The following is a 23379-nucleotide window of genomic DNA, read 5'->3' as shown; positions in this document are numbered from 1 at the left end:
AATGCTGTGTAACCATAGACTGTATATAACAAGTGGATGTAGTCACAGTGACATCACCCATTGGTTTGTGGACTACCATTTTGAAGCCTCGCGTTTGGCATTTTGGCCGTCGCCATCTTGTTTTTTTGCAACCAGAAGTGACACAAGAGGTTGGAGCAAGTTCAACCGAACGCTGAATAAGACCTAATTACTTTTAGGCAACCAAAATGTTACAATTAACTTTCATGATTTGAAAACACATTGTGAAAGGGTAAAACAAAGCCGTGGTAGTGTCCTGTCAATCACAAGGTAGGCACGCCCTAAAGCATACCCTGCTTTATAAACTCATGTTTACAATGTTTACTGAGGTAATAAAGTAGGGTCATTTTCTCATAGACATCTATACAATCAGACTACATTTTTGCAACCAGAGGAGTCGCCCCCTGCTGGATATTAGAGAGAATACATTACTGTAGGCTATGTAGGATAATTGTCTCTGTGATCAAAGTGACTGCTGTAAAAGTTACATAGTCTGGCTTTGAGGCTATCAGAGAATGACTGCACTATCCAAACCTCACTGAGTTTCTCTGCCGTATTAGCTCATCACTTACAATTTTATGTTTATCTACCTGCAGCAACACCACAGTCTACTTTTTCCATCTTCCCTTAATCTTCCACTTGTGCCTCTAACGGCTGTTGCTCCACTCCTCCTGCAGTTTTAGGGTAAATCTTTAAAAATGTTGGAACACAGCGCCTGGTTGCAGTTTCCCCAGGCTTCAAACACTTCAGCCAGCAGAGTCTGAGATTATCATGAAAGACAATCAAACACGCAAGCAAATAAACAACCCTGTTGGAGAACAGCACAGTCCTCCCTTTGCTTCATCATGCCGTAAAACAAATAATTTAGGCACTCACCACGGGAGGTCATGGCCACTGAATTCACTTCTGACTGATGCCTGACGTGTTTTTGTCCTCCAAGTGCTTGTTTGTTTGTTTGTTTGGTGCCTGTTTGTTCGTTTTGTCACAAGATAACACACATTACCATAACGGGGATAGAAGGTGGTGCAAATATTTTTACAGGGCCCCCTCCTCCCCTGTATAAACACATGCATATTACCACTCGCAGTGCGTAAATATTGGCGAGTGTATCCATCACAGAGCAAACATAAAGATGACTCAAAGATAGAGCACTGTGCCCCATCATACATACATACTGCACATACGTTGATATATAATACACTCACAAAATTGCTGTCCATGGTACTGATCATGATATAGGTACAATTTTCTATGTGATTATGCAAAACATATATTGATATATGCATCCAGCATTTGCAACCTGCTCGGAGAGTAATGTGGTGTTTCAAAATCAGTTCATGCATTAACTAATAACTGTTAGGCAGTCTTATTAAGAGTTACCCAATAATTCATCATCTGAGCTGCTCACATCCCCGACCACCATCTGCACCAGCTTTTGTGGAATATAGTTTATTCATAAATGAATGAATTGCTCTCTTCATGTAACCCAAGCCAGAAAGCACTCTAAAACTCGTCCCCCTAATCCCATCCTTTGATTGTCAACATTATTGCTAATTCACATCTCTGAAGTAAAGCTGCCATTCTACACTCTCACATACAGTACCGAGGTTAATTAATGCTCCTCGTGTCTCTTTTTTTCTGTCTCTCGCATGGTTTTCTCAGAGATTTCAAAGGCATCATTCCTCTCTCTGTTCTCACTTTCAGATGTCATTAATCCTTTCTACATGCTAATTACTTGATGTGTTATTGCTCTTGGTTTTTTAGAGACAAAAAGGCTACAGTAGGGGTGTAAGAAAATATCAGAAATATCAGAAATATCAAATATTGCAATACTATATCTTGTGAGACTGTATCGATTCTCAAAAAGTGTATAGATTTTTGATTAATAGTTTACATGCAAAGTGTATGTGCCCCTCTCAAAGGAGTGCTATGATGTTGGATGTTACAGGGACCGTGATAACTGTATAATCCTGTGGGTGCTACGCTACTGCAATGGTGCCGTTGGTCAGGACAGCATTATCAGCTGAAACTGCCATATAAGAGCAGTGCATAGAGGCGGCGGTGAATAAGAGTAGAAAAAAATCACAATATATTGCTTACAGTATCGCATTATATTTCAATATATTGAATCGTAACCCCTGTATCATGATACATATCGTATTGCCAAATTTTTGCCAATAAACAGCCCTAGGCTACAGAGTGTAAACTCAAATCAAACAATTTACCAATCCACAAGGCTATTATTTTGTGAACACATCATCTTAAGAGGAGCAAATTTATGTTCAACAACAGATCAGTCTCTCAAATGTGCTGATTTGTGAGGGGAGCAAGTGATTGTTATGTGGATTATCTAGCACAGTTGGTAAAATGGCAGTGTGTATGTAGCTCCCTCAGCAAGTGATGGTGTAGTCTCTTACAAATATTGATAGTATTTCATTTAAACGCAATATAATGTAATATATTGAAGGGATTATTAATGTATTTTTATAACAGTTATGGCCAGTTTGTCATGGCCTTAAAATGGGAAGCAAAAATAGGATGAGGGGCTTCTCCTAAAAAAAAAAAAAAAGATAGCATGGTGTTTTCTCCCGCTCCACACTGGCTCCTTTGTGCTGAACCCAGCTTTGACATCAACTGGGTCAAACATGAGGGAGGGAGGGAAGGAGGGCAGCAGCTGGACCCGACCGTCAATGTCACCCTTGTTAGTCAACTTCATCGATGTCAGTCACTGGCATTTCGATTTATTTCACTCTTTTGTCTGTGCGTACCTCTTATCTCTGTGTGTGTTCTGAGGACACTGCTCAGACATGTTTATTGTATCCTGCTGACGTCTAGCATGTGTGTGTGCAGACAGACAACACATGCATGTTGATGACAAACTGATGAATTATTGAAAGTTAATGAAATGCACCCTACAAAACACCTCTTAGGTGAAAACGTGTTAAAAGATCTCTGGATAGTTGTGTTCATTTCTATTATGCATATTAAGGTAAAGAAAACTGTGCAACTTTGCCCTTAAAAATGTAATATAAACTATTTACGACTGGATGTATAAACTGATTTAATCTGTAATCTTCGTGGCTGTTATACTGTATAAAGTGTGCACGCAAAACTTACAAAATTACCGACATATTTTAGTGTAATCAACGGATTTGAACAGCTCAAATACAGTGGATATCACCAAATACCAAGAAAAAAAGAAACTCATATTAGAATTTATAAGCCACTCTCTGTCCCCACCACTGAACCCATGGCCCCATAAATAATGACTGGCAGCTGAAATGGGACTTTGTGACTTTAAGATGTGAGTCGGGGAGATGTGGTCTATCTATTGTTGATGAGACAAAAGCGCGACTCAGATTCATATAGGAGTGGCGGGGAATAACTCCTCATATCCTCATATCACAGTCACAAAGCGACCCAGCAAAACTTCAATAACCCCCGCACTTCTCTCTGGACATGGGTGAGTGCACAGAATCTTTAATAACTCTTATCATCTATTATTTATGTGATTTGAAAATGTGGATTTCAATAACTTACTAATGTTGCCTTTAATATATCCTTTCTGTCCTTAGACATCATGTTGCCCTTGTGCACTGTGGGCAAGATTTGCTGCAAACTAATCCTGTGTTTTCATTTATCAAAAGTATTTTGATATCCACAGATGGATCATAGATTTATCGCCGCTTGTTCCTAATATACTGTATTTTAACATACAATGATGATTTCAGAAGACTGAAAAGGAAGCAGCACATGGGCTCATCCAGGATTGCTTGCTTTTAAATAAAGAAAGAACTCCTCGTTACCTACTCTAACCCCTTTTAACCAACAAACAAGAGTGTAATCAGAGTGGCTGACACAGATGGGCATTGACTCTCATCATGCCAAGGCCATACCAGGTCAAAGAGGTGAAAAGAGGTCAGATACTCCCATAAATTAGCAAATTTCCATGAGAACTGTGGACCCAAACAACCTCTGCTAACCGTTTTTTTTCTCACTTACAAACTGTTATCTTGCAGACATTTTTTAACAGCTTTTGAGTGCTGATTGATTATCTGCCATCTTCTCTAAATGTTTTGATGCCTTTTGCACTCAATTCAAATAGAGGCTACGATGGCCTGTATCACTTTATCACTGTAACCACTGTTGCAGCAGGGCACAGCTGAAGCGTGGGCGTCTGCAGGCACTATCATTTTTGGGACTCTAGCAGTCTGTTACTATTTATACTTTAGTGGCAGTTTGTTGAACTCGCAGCCTCCGTTCCTTCCAAATAAAATCCAATTTGTGAAATTGGCATGAGAGAGATAAATGGACTGCATTAATACAGCACTTTTCTAGTCTACTGACCACTCAAAGCGCTTTACAACACATGCCAGCCTTCACCCTTTCACACACACAGTCATACACTGATGGCAGATGCCGCCATGCAAGGAGGCAACCTGCTCATCAGCAGTGGTTAGGGGTTCAGTGTCTTGCTCAAGGACGTTTTGGAGGAGCAGGGAATCGAACCAGGAACCTTCCAATAGATGACCACTCTACCTCCCGAGTAGTGTTGTCAAAAATATCGAAGTATGATATCAATACATGTATACTGAATATTTGAAAGGGTTTCAACTCTCTTCAATAGTGCAGTATCAATACACGGGTACCAGCTGCGCTTTCTGCTCTCTCGTGTCTCCGACAGCAAGTTGACAAACACTCTGCTATATATCTTTTAATAAAAATTTCAAATTTGATACCATCAATGTTGTGTGAATATTTCTCCATGGTATTGAAAATGGTATCGAATATTGTTATTATTCAAGGTATCGTATCGAAGCTAGAAATTCCAGTATCGTGACAACACTACTCCCGAGCCATGCCGCTACTGACCCTATTGTGATGTTTGGTTTTGGAGCAGAAATTTCCCTAAATCCAAGACCATTTTCTCCCATGAGAGACAATAAAGTAACCTTAACCTTAAATTATATAAGTGTTTTATTGTACTGAGATAGTTTAAGGATTTCAAAATGTGTAGCGACAAAACTCTAATATGAGTGGGGGTTGTTGTTGTTATGAAGATATTCAAATTGCCCCTCTCGTTCATTATGCTTCCACCCACTCTCTGAACACTTGACCCCAGCCCCCACCGTCATTGACACTCAGTGCCATGGTACGGGAGATGGCCTCAGTAGTTATATTGACATAGTGGTGTAGAGACGGTGCTGGTGACCCCTTCTGCCACACTACTGTGTGTGTGTGTGTGTGTGTGTGTGTGTGTGTAGTGTGGCACTAGGGTCTTTGTTTGTTTGACATCGCTGCCCTTTGTTCCTCCCTGATAGTGGCAAAAAGACAATGGATATTGTATCTGCAGCCACAAAGAGAAGCTTTTTCTTAAGGTCCCTGAAGCCAACGTTTCACTACCATCTCTCCCTCGCCTGGTGTGACCACCGGAGAAAGAGGGCAGGACCAGAGTCAGTAGGGGCCGAGCTGTGAGGTGTCGGTACCAGCAGAGGAGCGTTCACATACAGATGAAGTCAGCGCGGAGACTTATTTTACTGTAGCGACAGCTTGTAGGCAGCACTGTACATCACTGGTTGGCACTGGGATCCCTCTTGTTTGTGGAGTACAGGATCAGAAGCAGCAAATGTTTCCGGTCAGGCAGCCTTGGCTTTGCAAAGCCTTAGGTGCTTTCCTCTATCCCATTTCTGCCAATGCATTTATTAACACTGTGGATATTTGCTACCTGCTTCAACACCGCAGCTTACACTGGAAGAAATGCATGAGATTGTCGTGAAGTCAGTGGTGACTGCTTAACTTTGGACGCTTTATTGGGAATCGCTGCTTGAACTCTTGTTTTTGTCACTAATTTTTTTTTCTGTTGCTTTCTTGCCTGTTGGGGGGGTTTTTGGTGTATATGCTCATGGATTTGCAGAAAGAGCGAGGCCCTTTTTCATAGCTCCCCCACAGGGTAAAAGAGTTCCCCCACCGTGGCGTAGATGTGCTGTGTGGTTATATGTGCGGTGTGTGCCGCCTGTGTGCTGATATATTATGCCCCCTCAGGTTGTTATGATTGCTGTATCCGGTGCATTGGGGCAGTGCCCTACCCATCCCTGGTGGCCACCCTGCTGTTCTATGCCGGCATGGCGTTATTTTGCGGCTGCGGGCATGAAGCGTTGTCCCAGACCGAAGTCCTCGTTGAGACTTACTTTGCCCGCAACGTTCAAGACTTTGCGGTCATGGCCTCCTTGTGAGTGACGCTTTCAATCAATTCTCTAAATTGTTATTTTTAACCTTTTTCTGAATCGTTTCATTCTATTGTTTGACCTGACTTCTCTTCCTGTGACTATCCCAGTATCAAATACTTCCAGTACGTGATCTACGGCCTGGCATCGTTTTTCTTCCTCTATGGTATCCTGCTGCTGGCTGAGGGTTTCTACACCACAAGCGCTGTCAAGCAGACCTTTGGTGAATTCAGGAGCACCCACTGCGGCCGCTGCCTCAGTCTAACGGTGAGAACAGAGAGGAGGGACGTAAGGAGGGAGGGGAAATATGACGTCATTGTTAAGATGCTGAATGCTGGTTTCTTTTAGCTCCTGAGCTCAATGAAATGTTCTTTGTTTCAGCAGTTTCTAGAATCATGAATTACGGTTGATAGCTGCCACATTTATCACACTGAAACCTGTGAAATCTCTGTGACCTGAGCACTTTTTTATTTCAACAGTTCATCGTAGTGACGTACATCTTGGCTTTCATCTGGCTGGCAGTGTTTGCCTTCACTGCTATCCCGGTCTTCTTCTTGTTCAACATGGAGCAGACCTGCCACAACATAAACATCCTGGCTGAAACAACCCCCAGCATTAATCAGCACGGCTGGATTTGCATGGACGCCAGGCAGTATGGTGCGTTGTTCTTATAATGACTGACCGGCGCATGTCCTCCTGATGAGAATGTTAATGTGTCAAATGAAAGCCATGAATTAATCATCGGGGAGTGGATGCAAAAGTGATGTTGAATTTGTTATGAAATAATGAAGATAACCACACCTTTATCTTTATTTCTTCACGACTGTGTCCCTGATACGCTGTATGCAAGCAGGAACTTAGCTGCGTCATAACTCATCATGATTCAGCAGCAATGGTAAGAGATACTTACGTCATGTCTTCATTTAAGGTCTGCTTCCTTGGAATGCAATGCCAGGCAAGGCTTGTGGGATGACCTTGGCATCTATTTGCAAAACCAGCGAAGTGAGTAGCTGAATCCAATATTCCCTTTCACACAGTTCAGTATTTCATATCAGCATCCTCACGTTAAAATCAGTGTGCAGAATCAATGTAAAATCTACTCTAAATGGATGAGTAAGTAAGCAGACATTTTTTATATAATTGAATGACACAAACAATCAAGGAATTGGTTCAGTTCTCTGAATATTTCCTGAACTAACCTGTGTTTGATGTGTCTTACAGTTCTACGTCACCTATGACTTGTACATAGCTGCATTTGCTGGTGCCGGGATCACTCTCTTGGCACTGGTGAGCAATTGCTTTGGCAATTTTCATGCTTTCTGGTCAGATTCAATATTTCATTTAAAGGGACAGTGTGTAGCATTTTGGGGGATCTATTAGCAGAAATGGAATATAATATTCATATATAATATGGTTCGTTTTCATTAGTGTATAATCATTTGAAACTAAGAATTGTTGTGAATTTGTTAGCTTTGAATGAGACCTTCATATCTACATATGGAGTGGGTTCTCTTTACAGATTCCACCATGTTGCTCTGCCATGTTTCTACAGTAGCCCAGAACGGACAAAACCCTTGTTTTTACGTTACCTGAAGGCCACTTTAGTTCTGCGACATGCTTGGAAAGGGAGGAGTGATTGGATAGGTAGTTGGTTGCAATCTGCAACTACACCATCAGATGCCACCAAATCCTACACAATGTCCCTTTAAGATTACTCTTGTAAATACTACCAGTTGAATCACATATAAAGGGTCAGTTCATCTAAATTACAAAAAGACATATTTAGCCATGCAGATAGTTTTGGTTTTATTTGGTTAGGTTTTGAGACATTTGTCTCTTAGATTATTGCTGCCACCCCATTACAATGGAAGATAAAGAGGACCTACCATGCTTATTTTCAGGTGCATACTTGTATTTTGGATTTCTACTATAACATGTTTACATGCTTTAATGTTCAAAAAACACTTTACTTTTCTCATAACGGTTGTCACCCTCTGTCCGAAAAGCTCCTGCACCCCTCCTTCCTAACTAGCTACTAGGCAGGTATTATGCAAATTCCTTATTTTGTGACATCACTATGTTACGGAAGAAAAGGCGGGTCTTCAAGCAAGGCGTTTCAGTCAGCTCAGGAGCAGTGTTTCTGTGGAGGAGAGTAAATAGGGCTTTGTAACTTGCAGACCTTTTACATGCACAAAAAACTATATAACACACTAAAGGAAAGGGAAAAAGCATCTCTTCCAAGACCTTGCTATGAACAGTTTTCAGTGGAACTACTTTCAACCAAAGAAATTGTTCTGACAAACGCTGTTCACAGCAAAGTATGTGGATCATCCGGACAGGGACACCTGTCAAAGTCAGTTTTCAATGCTGTGCACACCACAAACAAAAGACCAAACCAAAACTACCTACATAGATAACACTCGAGTCGAACAATAAAATGTGTTTTTTTGTAATTTGGGTGAATCAATCCTTTAAAAAGATGATTCAAACACTTGTAGTGCACCAAATGTATGTTAACTGCCTGACTGTGCTGTTTATCCCAGCACATATTATGGTCAACTCTTTCTTTCTTTCCATTCTTCCCACCTCCATCGCAATGTCTTCCTTTGCAGTTTCTGTATCTGGCTGCCACCACCTACAACTACGCAGTCTTGCGGTTCCTGGGCAGGAAAGGGGTCCGCTAAGTGCAACACCTTCGTCCCCAGTCAACCCCATCTCTGGCTACGAGATGGACAGTCACTAGACTTCCATTCATCCTCTGGGAAACAGCATCTTCCAAACCTGGATCACCTGCTATAGTATTTCTTTAGTGGCCAATAACAGACAAATGTTTCTCATCACTGTTTCGTATGAACAACAGACAGAGAGATGAAGATAATTCACACCCAGCAGCGAGCTATGGCCTCCTCCTCCACAAAATCCTCCTCTCAGATGATTCTCTTAGCTTTGTTGTTCATTCTCCTCTCACAGGTCGCATTTCTCTTTTTGTGAAGCTTCATTGGTGCTGATGCTGTTGTCAGATTGTGATACATGATGTTTCATGAATAATTAAGAGCAATGACAGCTCACCTCGCAAACCATAACTGCATGCACGCCGTTCAGTGTTTACTGATGCATATATTTGTTCTGAATATGATTTTGCTGCTGCCTCATTATCACCATCTTGTCTAGCAACATCGTGTGAACTAAAGAAAGGGAGGCTGAATGTACCAAAGTTATCTGTATGGGTTAGGTGTATCCTCCCAGCTCCTTTTGTGCTTTCACTCACAATACATGTACTTTGTATTCACTCATAATGCATTTTTGCTTCGTTCAAATGCCACTGTGTAGGAGGGGAAACAAAGACACGTATCCATTTTTTCTGGATGTTTTTGGGTTACTGCTTAAAATAAGCTGTTTTTATGTTACCGAGGTGTTGATGCTTCAATAACGTGCCTCCAGGTGACTCATGTTTGATGTGTAGCCCTGCTACTTACCAAGCTGGATTGTGTTGTGTGTGTGCTCATTTTTAATGAAGGCTGATTAAAACATTTAAATCTGAAGCAGTAATTTGTGACTTTATTTAACCATATGCAGTATGTCTCAATAAAAAATCTTTCATTTTGATTGTATTACATATAAGCACCTTCGGCAATCACTAGCAGAAATAATATGCTGCCAAAGCTTTTAATTCTTAATTCTGACAATAGGTCTCATGCAAGAAGCAACATACGAACAAATTTCCTCTTATTTTTGTTTGTATCCACGATTTGTTCTTATTTTGTTAGTACCCATCGATCTCTGGGACTCACCAATGTTTTCTTATTGTTGCTCTTCTCTTAGAGAACATATTACGAGTGTCCGAGAGCACTCTTTACTTACCAAGAAAAGAAAGAAAATATATAGAAAGATAAAGATTGGGTTATTCAATTTGTGGGCTCTGGAAAATCACATCGTTATGGAGAATTGTAAAACACTTTGAATAAACACACAAAACACTGAGGTTGAAGTTAAAGAATATTTCTGCAATTAGGAGACATAATACCTTAACGCAAGACACCAGAAACCAAAGAGGAACGTCTCCTCCAAGATATCACACAGGTTATATACTTTTCTCCAAGACAAAGAAAACCCTTTCCATTGGTCAACTTACTTAACTTATTCAAAGTCATCATCATTCTGACCAGTTGACAAGCAGCCATGCACTGATCACACGTTAACATGAAACCTGCATGATCTCCCCATGTAATATCAGTGAAACACCTGTCCAGGGCAAGAGGGACTGCAGCACATCTGGTTTCCATCAGTTGAGGTGTAGAAATATGAAATACAACTATACCAAGGACAAAAAGGTTTACCAAAAGAATAAATTGATAACTTTAAAGATTACTTCTGTACACATGTTTACTTTGTTTACGTTTATTTAACAGTACCTTGATCTATCTGTCTGTCTGTCTGTCTGTCTGTTTATCTATCTAAATTAAGAATTATGACTATATCAAAGCATACAAAAGTTCATTGTGCTTGGTAGCATCTCTCTAATTCTTTGGCATGTGCCAGCGTATTTGCACACGGCACAACAACTGCCCTATCGTGTTTAGGGGGCATTACCTTTGCTAATAATAAACAAATCGACCACATGCCTCCAATTTATGATCAAGTGGGATTCATAATTCAGCCCACCTGGGTAAGAGCAGATTTGGATGGATGGTTACAAATGTTTGGTGCATCTGAATTTTTTTTTTAGATTTAGATTTTATTTGTTTACACATATAAAAAAAGGTACAAGTTGATATTACAACAACAACAAATGTGATGGAGAGGTGCAAAAAAACCCTCAGAGGGGCTTGATCAGGGCACTCTCCAGTGCGTATCTTAATCCGTTATAACAAGACAATAAAATATTAAAAAAGGATGGTAAAGAGATAGAGAAGAAGAAAAAAGATAAGATTACACACACTAGCAGACATCCATATGAGACAAAGTGATGAAATAGAATTGAGATTCACATTATTATATCTCATCAATAAAAAATCATTATTAGTAATCAATTTACAGAGATAATCCATAAGGAAAACATTGAGCAGATAAAAACAAGCCTTTAATAACGTTCTTAAGTTGTTCTGGCGCCAACTTTAAAATATGAGATGGCAGAGTGTTCGATATCACTGAACCTCAGTAAATTAAACCAAACTGTAACTGAGATGTTCAACATATAAGAGGTCTGAGTTTGTAGTTATTTTGAGTCGAATAATTGTGGAATTGTTGATTATAGGAATACAGTTCATGGGAACATGAGGGAAGGGTGCCGTTCAAAAAGCTGTACACAAATAAAATTATCTGGAGTTGGTTTACTTGAGTTGACTTCTGTTTTTTTTTTCTCGTAACAGCAAATTAAGAGAAAATATGAGAGAAATTTAAGAGAATGATGCTCTATGAAGTCCAATGTCCTAAAAAAAGCTTTCAGTATGGAAATTGGTGCAAAAAACAATTCAAAGTTAGGGCAACAGTGGTGAGGTCCTCAGTCCAAACAGCACATTAATGCTTTGAGTCTTCTCCGTCAACATATTTTACCCAGTTAAGCTTCAGGTCAGAGTTTTCACAAAGCAGCAACCACATTGGACCAGTTGGCCATGAAAGAACATGGGAGTCAGCATATCTCCCAGGGCCTTGGCACACACACCACACTGCAAAAACATACTCAATATTATAATTATGCAATGACAAGAGCCTGTCAGTCAACACCCGCAGATAGACGGTATGTACAGTATGTTTCCTAGCTGACAACTGAACAAACCTTTAGACAGTCAGGGTGGCAGGTCACCTCGGGATCACTGAGATGGATCTTGACATTTCCATCAATTATTTTGTCACAGAATGAACAAACATTCCTATTCCTGCAGCAGAGAGAAAGTGTTAAAAAGAACACCAACAATGATAACTTTTGTGTATAAACTTTGGGTCTATGCGATAAAAATATGTTGTTGACTTTAAGTAATTTCTTTACATAACTTGTTTGAAATTCTACATTGTGAGACATTACCTGGTCTTTTTCCAGGTAATTCCTGGAGTTAGGTTGGATTGTAGCTCCTCTTTGTACTTTTGAAGCATGTCAGAGCTACAAAAAATAATCAGCAAACAATAAGATGTATTTTCAAGTCAAAATGTGAATATATGAAAAATGTGAGGTGGTTCCTTTTTTATGAGAGCTTACTCACATGTTGGTGTCAGAGTGTTCAGTGATCAGCCTGGTCTCCTCCGTGGGGGATTGTTTTGGATTTTCCAGAGGCTCAGGAGCAGCTTCAGTTGTCGGCAGCTCCACATCTAATGCTTCTGACAGTCCAATGGGTCTGTCAGAGAACTGAACAGTTTCAGCATCTGAAGCTGTTACAGCTTCAACAGCATCCTCGATTTTCACCACACCGTCTGCTGCTCTCTCAGGTGTTGGCTCAACACTTTGCTCGACAGCAGCGTTATCAACTGATTGGACTTCACACTCAACTACCTCTTCAGCTCTGGTCTCTATAACTGTCTCTGCTGAGACCGTGGACACGACTTCACACTCTACAGGCTCGACAGTAGTTTCAGCAGCAGCAGCTTGGGGAGGCGATTCAGACATCGTATCTGCCACTAAGTCAGGGACTGGTTCCACGCTGACTCGGAGAGCATCCTCTTCTCCTGCTGCACCAGTCACAGCAGGGGTCTCGGGTGCTGACTCCACAGCAACCTCAGCTACAGCTTCAACAACTTCTTCTGCAGCCTGTTCTGGAGGACCTGTCTCACAACTTCCCTCTGCAGCAGTTTCAGTAGCAGTTTGAGTGGGCAGTTCGGATACAATTTCTGCCACTAAGTCAGGGACTGATTCCACACTGACCTGGGTGGCAGCCTCTTCTCCTGCTGCACCAGTTACAGCAGGCATCTCAGGGGCCACAGCAACCTCAGCAACATCTTCAACACTGTCTTGGAGAGCAGCTTCTTGGGTCTCAGGCACCACAGCAACCTCAGCAACAGCTTCAATACTGTCTTGGAGAGCAGCTTCTTGGGTCTCAGGCACCAAAGCAAGCTCAGCTACAGTTTCAACACTGTCTTGGAGAGCAGCTTCTTGGGTCTCAGGCACCACAGCAACCTCAGCTACAGCTTCAACACTGTCTTGGAGAGCAGCTTCTTGGGTCTCAGGCACCACAGCAACCTTAGCTACAGCTTCAACACTGTCTTGGAGAGCAGCTTCTTGGGTCTCAGGCACCACAGCAACCTCAGCTACAGCTTCAACACTGTCTTGGAGAGTAGCTTCTTCTCCTGCTGCATCTGTCGTAGCAGGGGTCTCAAGTGCCACAGCAACATCAGCTACAGCTTCAACACTGTCTTGCAGAGCATCCTCTTCTCCTGGTGTTGCATCAACAACATCACTCGTGTCAGGCGATGACTGTGCCACAACCTCAGCTACAGCTTCAACAATTTCTTCTGCAGCCTGTTCTGGAGGACATGCCTCACAACTGCCCTCTTCAGGTTTAACAGTTGATTCTACTCCTGCATCCTCCAAATGTGTTGCATTTGCCGGCTCTGTTTCGGTTGCAGGTTCCTCTTGAGGTGTCAGTTCGACTGCAGGCAAGGCAGGGACTTCAGCAACAGCAGAGGAGCTTTCTGCAACGGGATCTTCCACATGAACATCTGCAGAGACATTGGCCTCATTGTGTTCTATGTTTGACTGGTCAACTGTTGCATCAGCATGTTCTCCCTTGTTTTCTGCAGTTGCGTTGGCAACTGGTTGCTCAGCTGGCACTGCCTCTGGATTTTCTTTTGTTGAAGATTCAGGTTGTGCTTCACCATTTTGGATACATTCTGAAACATGAATCTCTGCGGAGACCTCAGCAGCCCCGTCATTGTGTTCCACATTGTCGGCAACTGATTTTTCTGGTTGTGCCTCATCATTTTGGATAAGTTCTTCAGTGGGTGCTTGGGGCCTGTAACAGAGGGAGTTACTTATTCCCAACTATGCAAAAAAAAAAAACATATGAATGCAATTCCCTACACTCAGCAGTCAGTAGAAAGAGGCTCTCATATACTAACTTTGCATCGTCTGTGGTCTCCACTGTTGACCCCTCGGGCTGAGCATCTTTTAGGGGAGGAATTACTTCACCATTTGCCTGATTAGCTGAATCGCTAAAACATAGAACAGAGAATAATAAACTTGCAAAATATATACATTTGGCACCATAACATTCAGTGTTTTTGGTTTAAATGTTCAGACTGAGATTACAGTAATAATGCAGACCTAGATGGACAAGTGGATTGTGGTTGCTCATATGCATTTTCAATTAAAATTCAGCACATACATACCCTTCAGATGGAGCAAACTGTGTCTTATGGTGAGGAGGGCTCAGTGGACAATCTACTGATCTACAGGGTAGGAATATGAAACACACCTTGAAAAGGACCTTGGTATTTATAACCTTAAAGCAGACAACAAAACAGTAGCAAATGATATCCTGGAAATTAAGGCTTCACAATCAATGAGAGATTTCATCAGCTTTAAACTACTTTAGCTCAAAGTGGCCATTAAAGCCAAATGATCCATATTGGGATAGTTAAAAGAGGCTTTTGTGCAAGGGATAATGTACAATATTACGACAGGTAACTTACTACTGTCTTACTGAATATAATGTCAACAAATACAACTTTATGAGCAAGGGATGATGAGGTGTAGGAGACAAAAATGTTGCACAAAAGATTCTGACCTGCTTCGGAGGATGAGCACAACAAATCACACATACAGGACACCGGCAGATAAGCTGAGTGCAAAAAAAGGGCCAGCTACATTGATTGATGAAGCAAAGCTGACAAATAGAGCCTTAAATGTCAACACAATGTTTATTAACGATGTAAATATCACCAAACACGTTGCACTGAAGTGCGGAGCTGGAGCTGCCTTCTTGAACAAGGAATGTGATCCAGTTACATGCATGAGTCAGTCTGATCCCAGTTTGTGTTTCTCATCTGTTGACATTGCAGGTAACAGATGAGAGGCACGCAAAACTGGATTGGGTCAATTATGCTTGCAGTAGCAAAACATCTTGATTATGATGTAACTCTTGATAGATTGTAAGGTAATGGTCCACCACTGAAAATAAAGCATGGGAACCTTTTCATTCATTATTCAACAGTAACCACAATTTACATTCCAGCAAATTCATTAGTATGGTCATTCCAAATGTGATCAGGTCATCACTCATGCCAGTTTTCTGCTCTTAGTGACTGGAACGAGTTGCAAAAGATGCTAAAACTCCACACCCTCATTCCTTTGCCCTCCTTGAATAACTCATTACAAGCTTTCTGATCACTGCACCTGCCTCTGAATTTACCTCTCTGGAACACACATACGTATAACTATTGTTGTATATACTGTATATATTGTGATATTTAAATTATGTCTAATGTTTTATTGCACTAGTCGTATTTATGTTCTAATGTCCTGTATTGCCTTGCCTTCTGTCGCTGCCTCTCAGCCAGGTCGTCATTGTAAATGAGAATTGGTTCTCAATTGACTTATCTGGTTAAATAAAGGTAAAATAAATAAAAGATGTGACTGGGATAAATGAATTGCCATGGTGTTGTCCCCAGAAATGGCAATAGATAAAGATTTCTCTTAAGCTGTCATGGAAAAGGACATGAATATTTTTGATGTAATGTGCTATATATCTTATCAGGTAAGTGGGGTTACACTAAATAATATCCACAAATAGCCAATAAAGAAAAATACAATAATTTTGGAGCGATATAGAATATTATATATTATGTAAATATAATTATATATTATAATTATATTAAAGTGAAAGCTTTTTATTTATGTTGTTTGCTGTTCTTAAATTTCCCTGCATTGTGATGCAATTGATAGATTTTATCTGAATATCTGTAAAATTGGACTCTTGTTTTTTTTGTAACAGGAACTTCAATGCTTTTATTTTGAACACACCGTCACTTAACTTCCGGTTTTCTTCCGCTGTCTTCATGCTTGTGATGCTAGCTGTTACATGTTAATGTGCGGTTCTGATCAGACATAACTGCCTAATTTAAACTTTATGTAACCGACAGCCATGTAGCGGAGACTGGAGACTAACACTACCACTTGGTTTGTATTTTTAAACGTAATTTTGTCTAAAGAAACCGTTTTCACATTATTGTAACGTTAACTAACGCTAGTTTACAAAGTAAGGTTAAACCAACACAGGACAAGTCCTCATCTGTCCCCCACTAACTAAAACTAGTACGACGACTCCCCAAGACCAGTAAGTCAGTTAGTATTTGAACAGGGTTCCTACGGATAAGTAGAGCTTCGTGACAGAAAGTAACGTTACAAGTACAGTATCACTTTAGTAAGTTAACGTTACCCAACCTAGATCTATTACGAACCTGAGTTACAAACCTGAGTTAGCCTCCTAAACGCGACAGAAACATCATCACATCAGAGCTAATATCTCTCTGCTGGGGTTCCATTGTTACGCCACTTATTTTCAGACAGTTACAACATTTACAAATATTGTTTTAGACCCTGTTTAAGATTGGAAACAGACAACGACCAAGTCTAGACCAAAAATGCAAGTAAACCAGGATTAGATGAACATGGAAAGTGTAAAGGCAGTTTAAAACCCCATCAGATCGTAAGTCATGTGTTCTAGCTGGAGGAAATAATTTTTTGTTATAAAAATATTAAAGTTAATCAAGGGTGAAGGTGTTAAGTCTCTCTGAACAGGTTTCATTTCAATTAAGTGATGTGATTTCTGTAACACATTTGCGTGATTAGGCTAATTGTGTGTATCATAATCATTTAATGTGTTATTCATGCCTTCATTTCCTGTGTCATCCTAGAAAAAAATGCCATCAAGAAATCATCTTGATAAAATCGGGAGGAAGAAGAAGAAGAAATGGACAGAGGAGGCGATGGAGCGTGCACTGATCGAGGTGAAGTCAGGACGGTGTACTGTGAGGCAGGCTGCCAAAGAGTTTGGAGTGCCTAAATCTTCACTGGGGGACAGAGTCAGTGGACGGGTGACACCAGGGAGTCGCAGCGGGCCAGCTCAGCTTATAACATCTGCTGACGAGGAGCTGTTGGTGGAGTTCTCTTTATACATGTCCAAGCATGGATTCCCACTGACGAAGCAACAGCTGGTGTCCTTTGCCTCATCCATTTATAAGCGGCAGCATCGGAGGGTGGCATTTTCCAAACTAGGCCAGACTTGGTGGCTCAATTTTAGAAAACGGCAAGAAAAGAATATCACCATTCAGCCAGCAGACAATGTTGTCCGTGGGAGGACAGTGTGTGTGAGAAAGGAAGCAGTGGATCAGTTTTTACATTTACTGAGCACTGTCATGGACGCTCATGGGCTTGCAGACAAGCCTCATCAAATCTTCAACTGCAATGAGACGGGCTTTCAGCTGGGCAGGAAGAGGGTGATTCTCCCCAAATCTGCCAGTCTGGGCTACAAGCCAATGCCAGGCTCGAGGGACCACATCTCCGTCCTGGCTTGCTTTAGCGCAGCTGGAGAGGACATTCCCCCATTTATTACCTACTCAAAGGCATACCCAGGGGGAGTATGTTACAAGACTCAAGGGCCCCCAAATGCCCTCTATGGATGGTCAGACTCAGGGTGCATCAACTCTGACCTTTTCAAGAAATGGTTCCTCAAACACTTCCTCCTGCACGCACCAAAGGACCGTCCGTTGCTGCTGATTTTCGACGGCCACAAGTCTCCCGTGAACCTCGAGGTGGTGGAATCAGCTCGCAAGGAGGACGTCATCCTTTTGTGCCTTCCGCCTCATTGCTCTCACATCCTGCAGCCACTCGACGCGGGTCTCTTTGTTCTCCTGAAGCAGCATTTCGCAGCACTCATAGGCGACGGCTGTGCCACCGATACACACTTTGCAGTCAGCAAGAAAGAGTTCTCAGGTGTGTTTAAAGGGTCGTATCAAGTAGTGAAGGAGGAGGAGGGTGTCCGGATTGTGACTGAAGGTTTTAGGAAATGTGGCATCTACCCGCTGAACCACTTTACTATCAACGAGGGTCATTTAATGCCATCGCACAGCATGGGCCCAGCAGCTGGATCCTCTTTGTCCACATCAGCACCGGGGCTGCACACTGTAGGAGACTTCACAGCTGCTGGACCCTCCTCCTGACTCATAACTGCCCAAGACTATCAGAATCAGCCATCAGTACCTTAATTTAACATAATTTAACAAAACCTGGCTAGTTCTGTCATGTGAAATACTGTTTACACTCCAGCTTTAGTATTGTACACCACCTCCCCAAAACTTCTCACAGAGTGCTCTGTTGTCAGAAGAAAGGGGTGTGTTAATATTAACTACTTCTCAATGTTGTGCTCAGATTTAGCAGTTCCCAACCTGGGAAATTGTGTTTTATTTTCTCTAAGATTTCTCTAATTATTGCTTTTTTCTTGTAAAATATTTCACCTCTACAGGCCTCTAAAAAATCATTCAAATGTAACAAGCGGAGACAGTCATGTCCACAATAAGGCCATAACCAGTGACAGGAGGTCGAAAGTAGACATTTCTTCACGAGCCAAAAAGATTGAGTACTGCTGTACAACAAATTGAAGGAACAGTGTGTAACATTTTGGGGGATCCATTGTTTTGTTTTCGTTTGCTTAGAATGAGCCCTTTATATCTACACAAGGAGCGGGTCCTCTTCACGGAGTCCGCCATGTTGCTCCGCCATGTTTCTACAGTAGCCCGGAATGGTCAAACTAAACACTGGCTCTAGAGAGAGCCTTTTATGTTTTTACGTTACCTGAAGGCCACCGTAGTTCTCAGACACGCTTGTGAAACTGCAGTAACGTGAGCCACAGAGTGCAAAGCCGTGGTACCGCCAACTGCCGTGTGACTTCCGTTGCTCCTTAAGTAGTGTTATTATGGTAAGGATGGCCTCTGAGCGAGGCGAACGTCATGACCACGGTTTTTCACTCAGCGGCTCATGTTACCGCAGTCTTAGAAAGGGAGGAGTGAGCTGAGGGGTACTCGGTTGCAATCTGAAACCACACCAGTAGATGCCGACAAATCCTACACACTGTAGCTTTAAACTCAAGCTTTGTCATTTTGTCTAGTGATTGATGGCCGGCCAGTTCGTCAAGCTAACTTACATCGAGCAATATGAATACAGACAAAGTTGTGTTTCATTTCTATTTTGGTGTAGTAAGCAGTGTGCCAGTCTACAAGGTATATTCTGTGAGCTAGCTTTCTAACACTATTCTGGACTGAGCAAACATGATTCAAGTTCAAAGTGTATTCAGCTAACATATTAAAGCATGAGAACAAGTTCACCTCATTGTTCTTAACATTTAGATAAAAGGACAGATTTAAGAGTTAGCCACATTGTCAAGTGTTATCTTGATTGTGACTCTCCATAATTACGGCAACAAATGCATTGTGAAAATGTATTAGATTTTGAGGTTTAGCAAGATTTATTATGGTCCAGTATTCATGCAGAATATTTGCAAAAAAGATGTACATGTAAGTGATTTCTTCCTCATGATGTTCAAGCCTGCTGTGACACAAACTGAGAGAACAGAGGGGTATAGGGAATAGCTTTGTTATCTTTTCTTATCTATTTGTTATCTTTTACCTGATAGAAGGGAAATGATAACATGTCTTTGAAACAGCTAACTCAATTCTGTCGTGAATCGTATTGTTCCTTTGCTTGAGTATTCTGTATGTGCTTGGCCCATTAAGTAGTTATAAAAGGAATATGTTGTCTAAAATAACAAAAAAATATTTTTTTAATTTGGGGAGGGGTGTCTATTAACATAAATGTGTTCATATATGTAATGCTTTCCATTCACACTGAAGAATGGACCCTACAGTATGATCTCAGGGAGAAAAAAACTGAATAAATGTATTTTTGAAAAATGTTTGCATCACAAATGTGTCCATAAGCTTAATAATTTACTAAAGGATGTTTTAGTGTGCGTGCGTGTGTGTCATATACGTGTTGAGTGATGTAATGTCAATGCAATAGATACAGCTGGCAACAATACAGCTGGCGGGGAACACTACTGCATGTATTAATGATTATGATTACTGTCAACAGTCAATGAATGTTTCAGAACATCTTTACAATCTATTTAAATATAAAGTATATGAATGTGACTTAATGATTATTGAATACCAAGTTACAGAAAATGATAATTACTTTTTATGCTCAGCAAAACAATGGCATTAGTATTTAACACGCATAATCACTAAAAATTGACGGCTGGTAAAATATTTGTACAGCTCAAATTGGGGATTTATATTTTTATAATGTTCATTAGGAAGCCGAGAGGACTCATTTGGTATTGAAGGGCAAATACGCAGGTGTTAAAGTGGTTGTTTGTTCCTGTGTGCCTTGAGGGGAAACACTCAAGTACGAATTGTATTCAGATCAATGCTTCATCAAGCAGCTAAAGCACAAGTCAGCCTGCAGTGCACTGTGGGTCGTTATGGATGCAGCAGCAGAGCTGCCCAGGGCTAAGTTAATGTTTATGTATGTTGATATCACAGATGGTGATTATTGCCTGAAGCCTTTATACTTTTTTGTAATTCACTGACACAACAAAGTCAAAGGAGTATTCCAGTTTGACTTGCAGAGCTGCCCCCACACTGTTCGTATCAAAATGGGTCTCGGCAGCAACACATTTTATAATATAAACACTGGCGATGTTGCAGATTTGGGTCTAATATTTAAACATCACAGGGTTTAATTATTTATTTTTTGCTTTATTGCATTTTTCAACCCCAAAATAAGCTATTTTTTAATTAAATCTACAAAAGAAGTGGCAAATAATACATATTATTTTTAAATATTACGTCATCATACCTCAGGTTTATTAGTGATGTGGGAAACTAAACTTTTAGACACACTATGAAGCACTTGTGTTGAAAATGATTCACTGTTTCGAAGCATTTGATTCTGTCAAAAATGGTGATATCTGCTGGCCAAACCGAGGTATTGCATTTGTATGGATATATTAAATGTGAGAATACAAGTGGTTTTACTGCTTTTTCTGCTTGTTCTTAAACACAGTGGCGACATCTCTCTGATACTCACTCGAACATCTTGGCTGTGGACAGAACGTATGAATTCTGTCTGACTGGAGAAGGTCTGGTCTCCAAGACATGCTCTGTCCTGCAAGACAAGTAAAAGTTGTGAATTTGCAGCATCTTTGTTGCACCATTTCTCTCTCAAGTCAGTGCTTGTGTTGTAGGACAATTAGAAAAGCTAAACTAAACTTAAGAGGACCTGAAAATACAGTAACAATGCCTTTATTGGTGAAATGCAAGAAAGCAAGATAGCATCAGATTCAAATTTGTAATAATTGTATCGCTTTTAATGAACATTTCATTTTTGATGTTGCATCTTAATTGCTGAGAATATACCTCGCTTTGTCTTGCTCTTCATCTTCATGTTTTAATTTCTGGATCCAAAAGCCATCACTCTTCAGCGTAGTCCGCACCCTGGTGGTTTTAAACACCTTGATTTTGTCAGCCCCTACAACACACACACACGTACACGCACACACATTTTCTGTCAGTACGGGGCACCAAGAATTCCTGCATACCTTGTTTAATCTTATAAAAGGATGAAATATTGGATTCAAGTGTGACTTACCTTTTGACATGATGCTAGTATTTTCTCAGATGTTCAACCTGATGAAATTATTTAAAGATGAAAAAGTTAAAATGTATTCAAGGTTTGTTTTTTATGTTTCTATACAAATGGTGTATAAAACTGTAATCTACTGTATCTTCTTGTTGTTTTCTTTTACTCTTTCTATATTCTCCCCACTGACATGTTTGATGACCCACCATCTCATACACAACCCGTCATACTGCATTCTGCAGCACACAACTCACCCGGGATGTAAAAGTGACATTGAAGTATTTATCATTTGGTACAGTACTAACTGTTCTGAACAATATGTTCTGTTGAATTGAGGAGCATTGATAAACATTGAAATAACATATTTAGGTAACTTTTTTATGCTTTTTCAGAGCTCACCACAATTTATGTTAAAATGAAAAATGTCACTCTGGAGTAAACAATGTCATCCTGACAGTGCTGTGTATTTATCCACATATTAGTCTCCCTGTGTTTACAGTGTCATGTCCTGTCACGCTGTGCATCTTTTCTGTATTCTCTTTGAGCTCCTCTTAACATTTTGACCTGCACTCAGAGCTTTAATCTCCCATGATGAATCTTACTGGAGATGTGCCAGCGCCAATTAACCAGGTCAAATCCATTATGCATAGAAAATTAAAGCAATTCTGACTTTGTAATGAGCCCTTACCCCCACACAGCCAGTGAGCATGAAATCAGAAATGTGTGAAGTACATTCTTGCACCATATTGTGTTCTTCTCACCTGTTCAGGTCAGCTGTGTCAGCGCTGTCAGTTCAGAGTGGTGTCGTGCCTAGTCTGGGTCTGTATCTCACACAGGCAGACAGGTAGACTCACTTCATCTTGAGCCCCCACCCCCCTGTCACTTTAGGTTACACCACCTGTTAGTGTGAGGTGCCACACCTGGATACTGCTGTGCAGGTTGATCGAGTGGGAGTGTGGGTTGCTTTTATGTGAGTGGGCAGACCCAGGCAGGTGCCATCGTTTTATAGTTTTGTGTTTCAGCAAGTGTGAAATGTTACATTGTAGAGACGCCAGAGTTTCACAATCACCCTTTCCATAAAATCAAATGTAGCTTTTTCATGCACTGTTCTTACTGCTTTTCTAATGTGTGAGACAACCTTACACCATTTAAACCAGTAATTTAGTGCTTAGCTGTGTATCAATACTTTATATGTGGCCAGAAATGAAACCCTGCAGCTCATTTGCTGAAGATATTTCATAAGAAATCTATTAGTGTTATTTCCTTCTTGGCTCCAAAGACAGATGTTCTTTCACATACCTGCTGTTCCAGTTGGGGGATGCTAGGAATCAAGAGAGACCTGATCTTAAACTACTTGGAATTTAATCTACTGCCTTGTCCTTTCAGTATCATCCAAGCAAAATGTGCAGCTTCTCCAGTGAAACTGAAACAGGCACAACGAAAAACTAAACCTCACTCTTTTCATTTAATTTTCAATTTTACATTTTGATCAACTGAAATGCTCTCATAGTA

The 23379-nt window shown here is 40.8% G+C and overlaps 3 protein-coding genes across 7 annotated transcripts; 2 read left to right on the top strand and 1 right to left on the bottom strand.

Annotated features, from left to right (window-relative positions):
• Window positions 1-3328: 3328 nt before the first annotated feature.
• Window positions 3329-9784, top strand: plp1b (proteolipid protein 1b). 2 transcript variants are annotated; one of them, XM_037748425.1, is made up of 7 exons: window positions 3329-3481; window positions 6061-6247; window positions 6353-6509; window positions 6722-6899; window positions 7171-7244; window positions 7464-7529; window positions 8855-9784. In XM_037748425.1, the coding sequence occupies exons 1-7, from the start codon at window positions 3478-3480 to the stop codon at window positions 8924-8926; spliced, it is 738 nt and encodes a 245-aa protein (XP_037604353.1). In that variant the 5' UTR covers window positions 3329-3477; the 3' UTR covers window positions 8927-9784. The 2 variants fall into 2 exon arrangements, with proteins under 2 accessions (XP_037604353.1, XP_037604352.1); XM_037748424.1 differs by lacking the exon at window positions 3329-3481 and adding an exon at window positions 5444-5684.
• On the bottom strand, window positions 9394-22778 carry si:dkey-125i10.3 (zinc metalloprotease ZmpB). 3 transcript variants are annotated; one of them, XM_037748421.1, is made up of 11 exons: window positions 22629-22778; window positions 21877-21914; window positions 21645-21756; window positions 21316-21393; window positions 14559-14618; window positions 14289-14381; window positions 13561-14182; window positions 12440-13473; window positions 12265-12339; window positions 12019-12118; window positions 9394-11908 (listed from the first exon to the last, which is right to left on the bottom strand). In XM_037748421.1, the coding sequence occupies exons 2-11, from the start codon at window positions 21884-21886 to the stop codon at window positions 11807-11809; spliced, it is 2286 nt and encodes a 761-aa protein (XP_037604349.1). In that variant the 5' UTR covers window positions 21887-21914; window positions 22629-22778; the 3' UTR covers window positions 9394-11806. The 3 variants fall into 3 exon arrangements, with proteins under 3 accessions (XP_037604349.1, XP_037604347.1, XP_037604348.1); XM_037748419.1 differs by having other exon boundaries at window positions 12440-14182; XM_037748420.1 differs by having other exon boundaries at window positions 12440-14182; window positions 22556-22762.
• LOC119475583 lies at window positions 16163-20136 on the top strand. Of its 2 annotated transcripts, none has more exons than XM_037748422.1 (2): window positions 16163-16347; window positions 17085-20136. In XM_037748422.1, exon 2 carries the CDS (start codon window positions 17091-17093, stop codon window positions 18387-18389), a length of 1299 nt encoding a protein of 432 aa, XP_037604350.1. In that variant the 5' UTR covers window positions 16163-16347; window positions 17085-17090; the 3' UTR covers window positions 18390-20136. The 2 variants fall into 2 exon arrangements, with proteins under 2 accessions (XP_037604350.1, XP_037604351.1); XM_037748423.1 differs by lacking the exon at window positions 16163-16347 and adding an exon at window positions 16384-16591.
• Window positions 22779-23379: the final 601 nt, after the last annotated feature.

This window comes from Sebastes umbrosus, chromosome 17, assembly GCF_015220745.1.
Source record: "Sebastes umbrosus isolate fSebUmb1 chromosome 17, fSebUmb1.pri, whole genome shotgun sequence".
Taxonomy (NCBI): domain Eukaryota; kingdom Metazoa; phylum Chordata; class Actinopteri; order Perciformes; family Sebastidae; genus Sebastes; species Sebastes umbrosus.
This window is presented reverse-complemented; position numbering and strand designations above follow the sequence as displayed.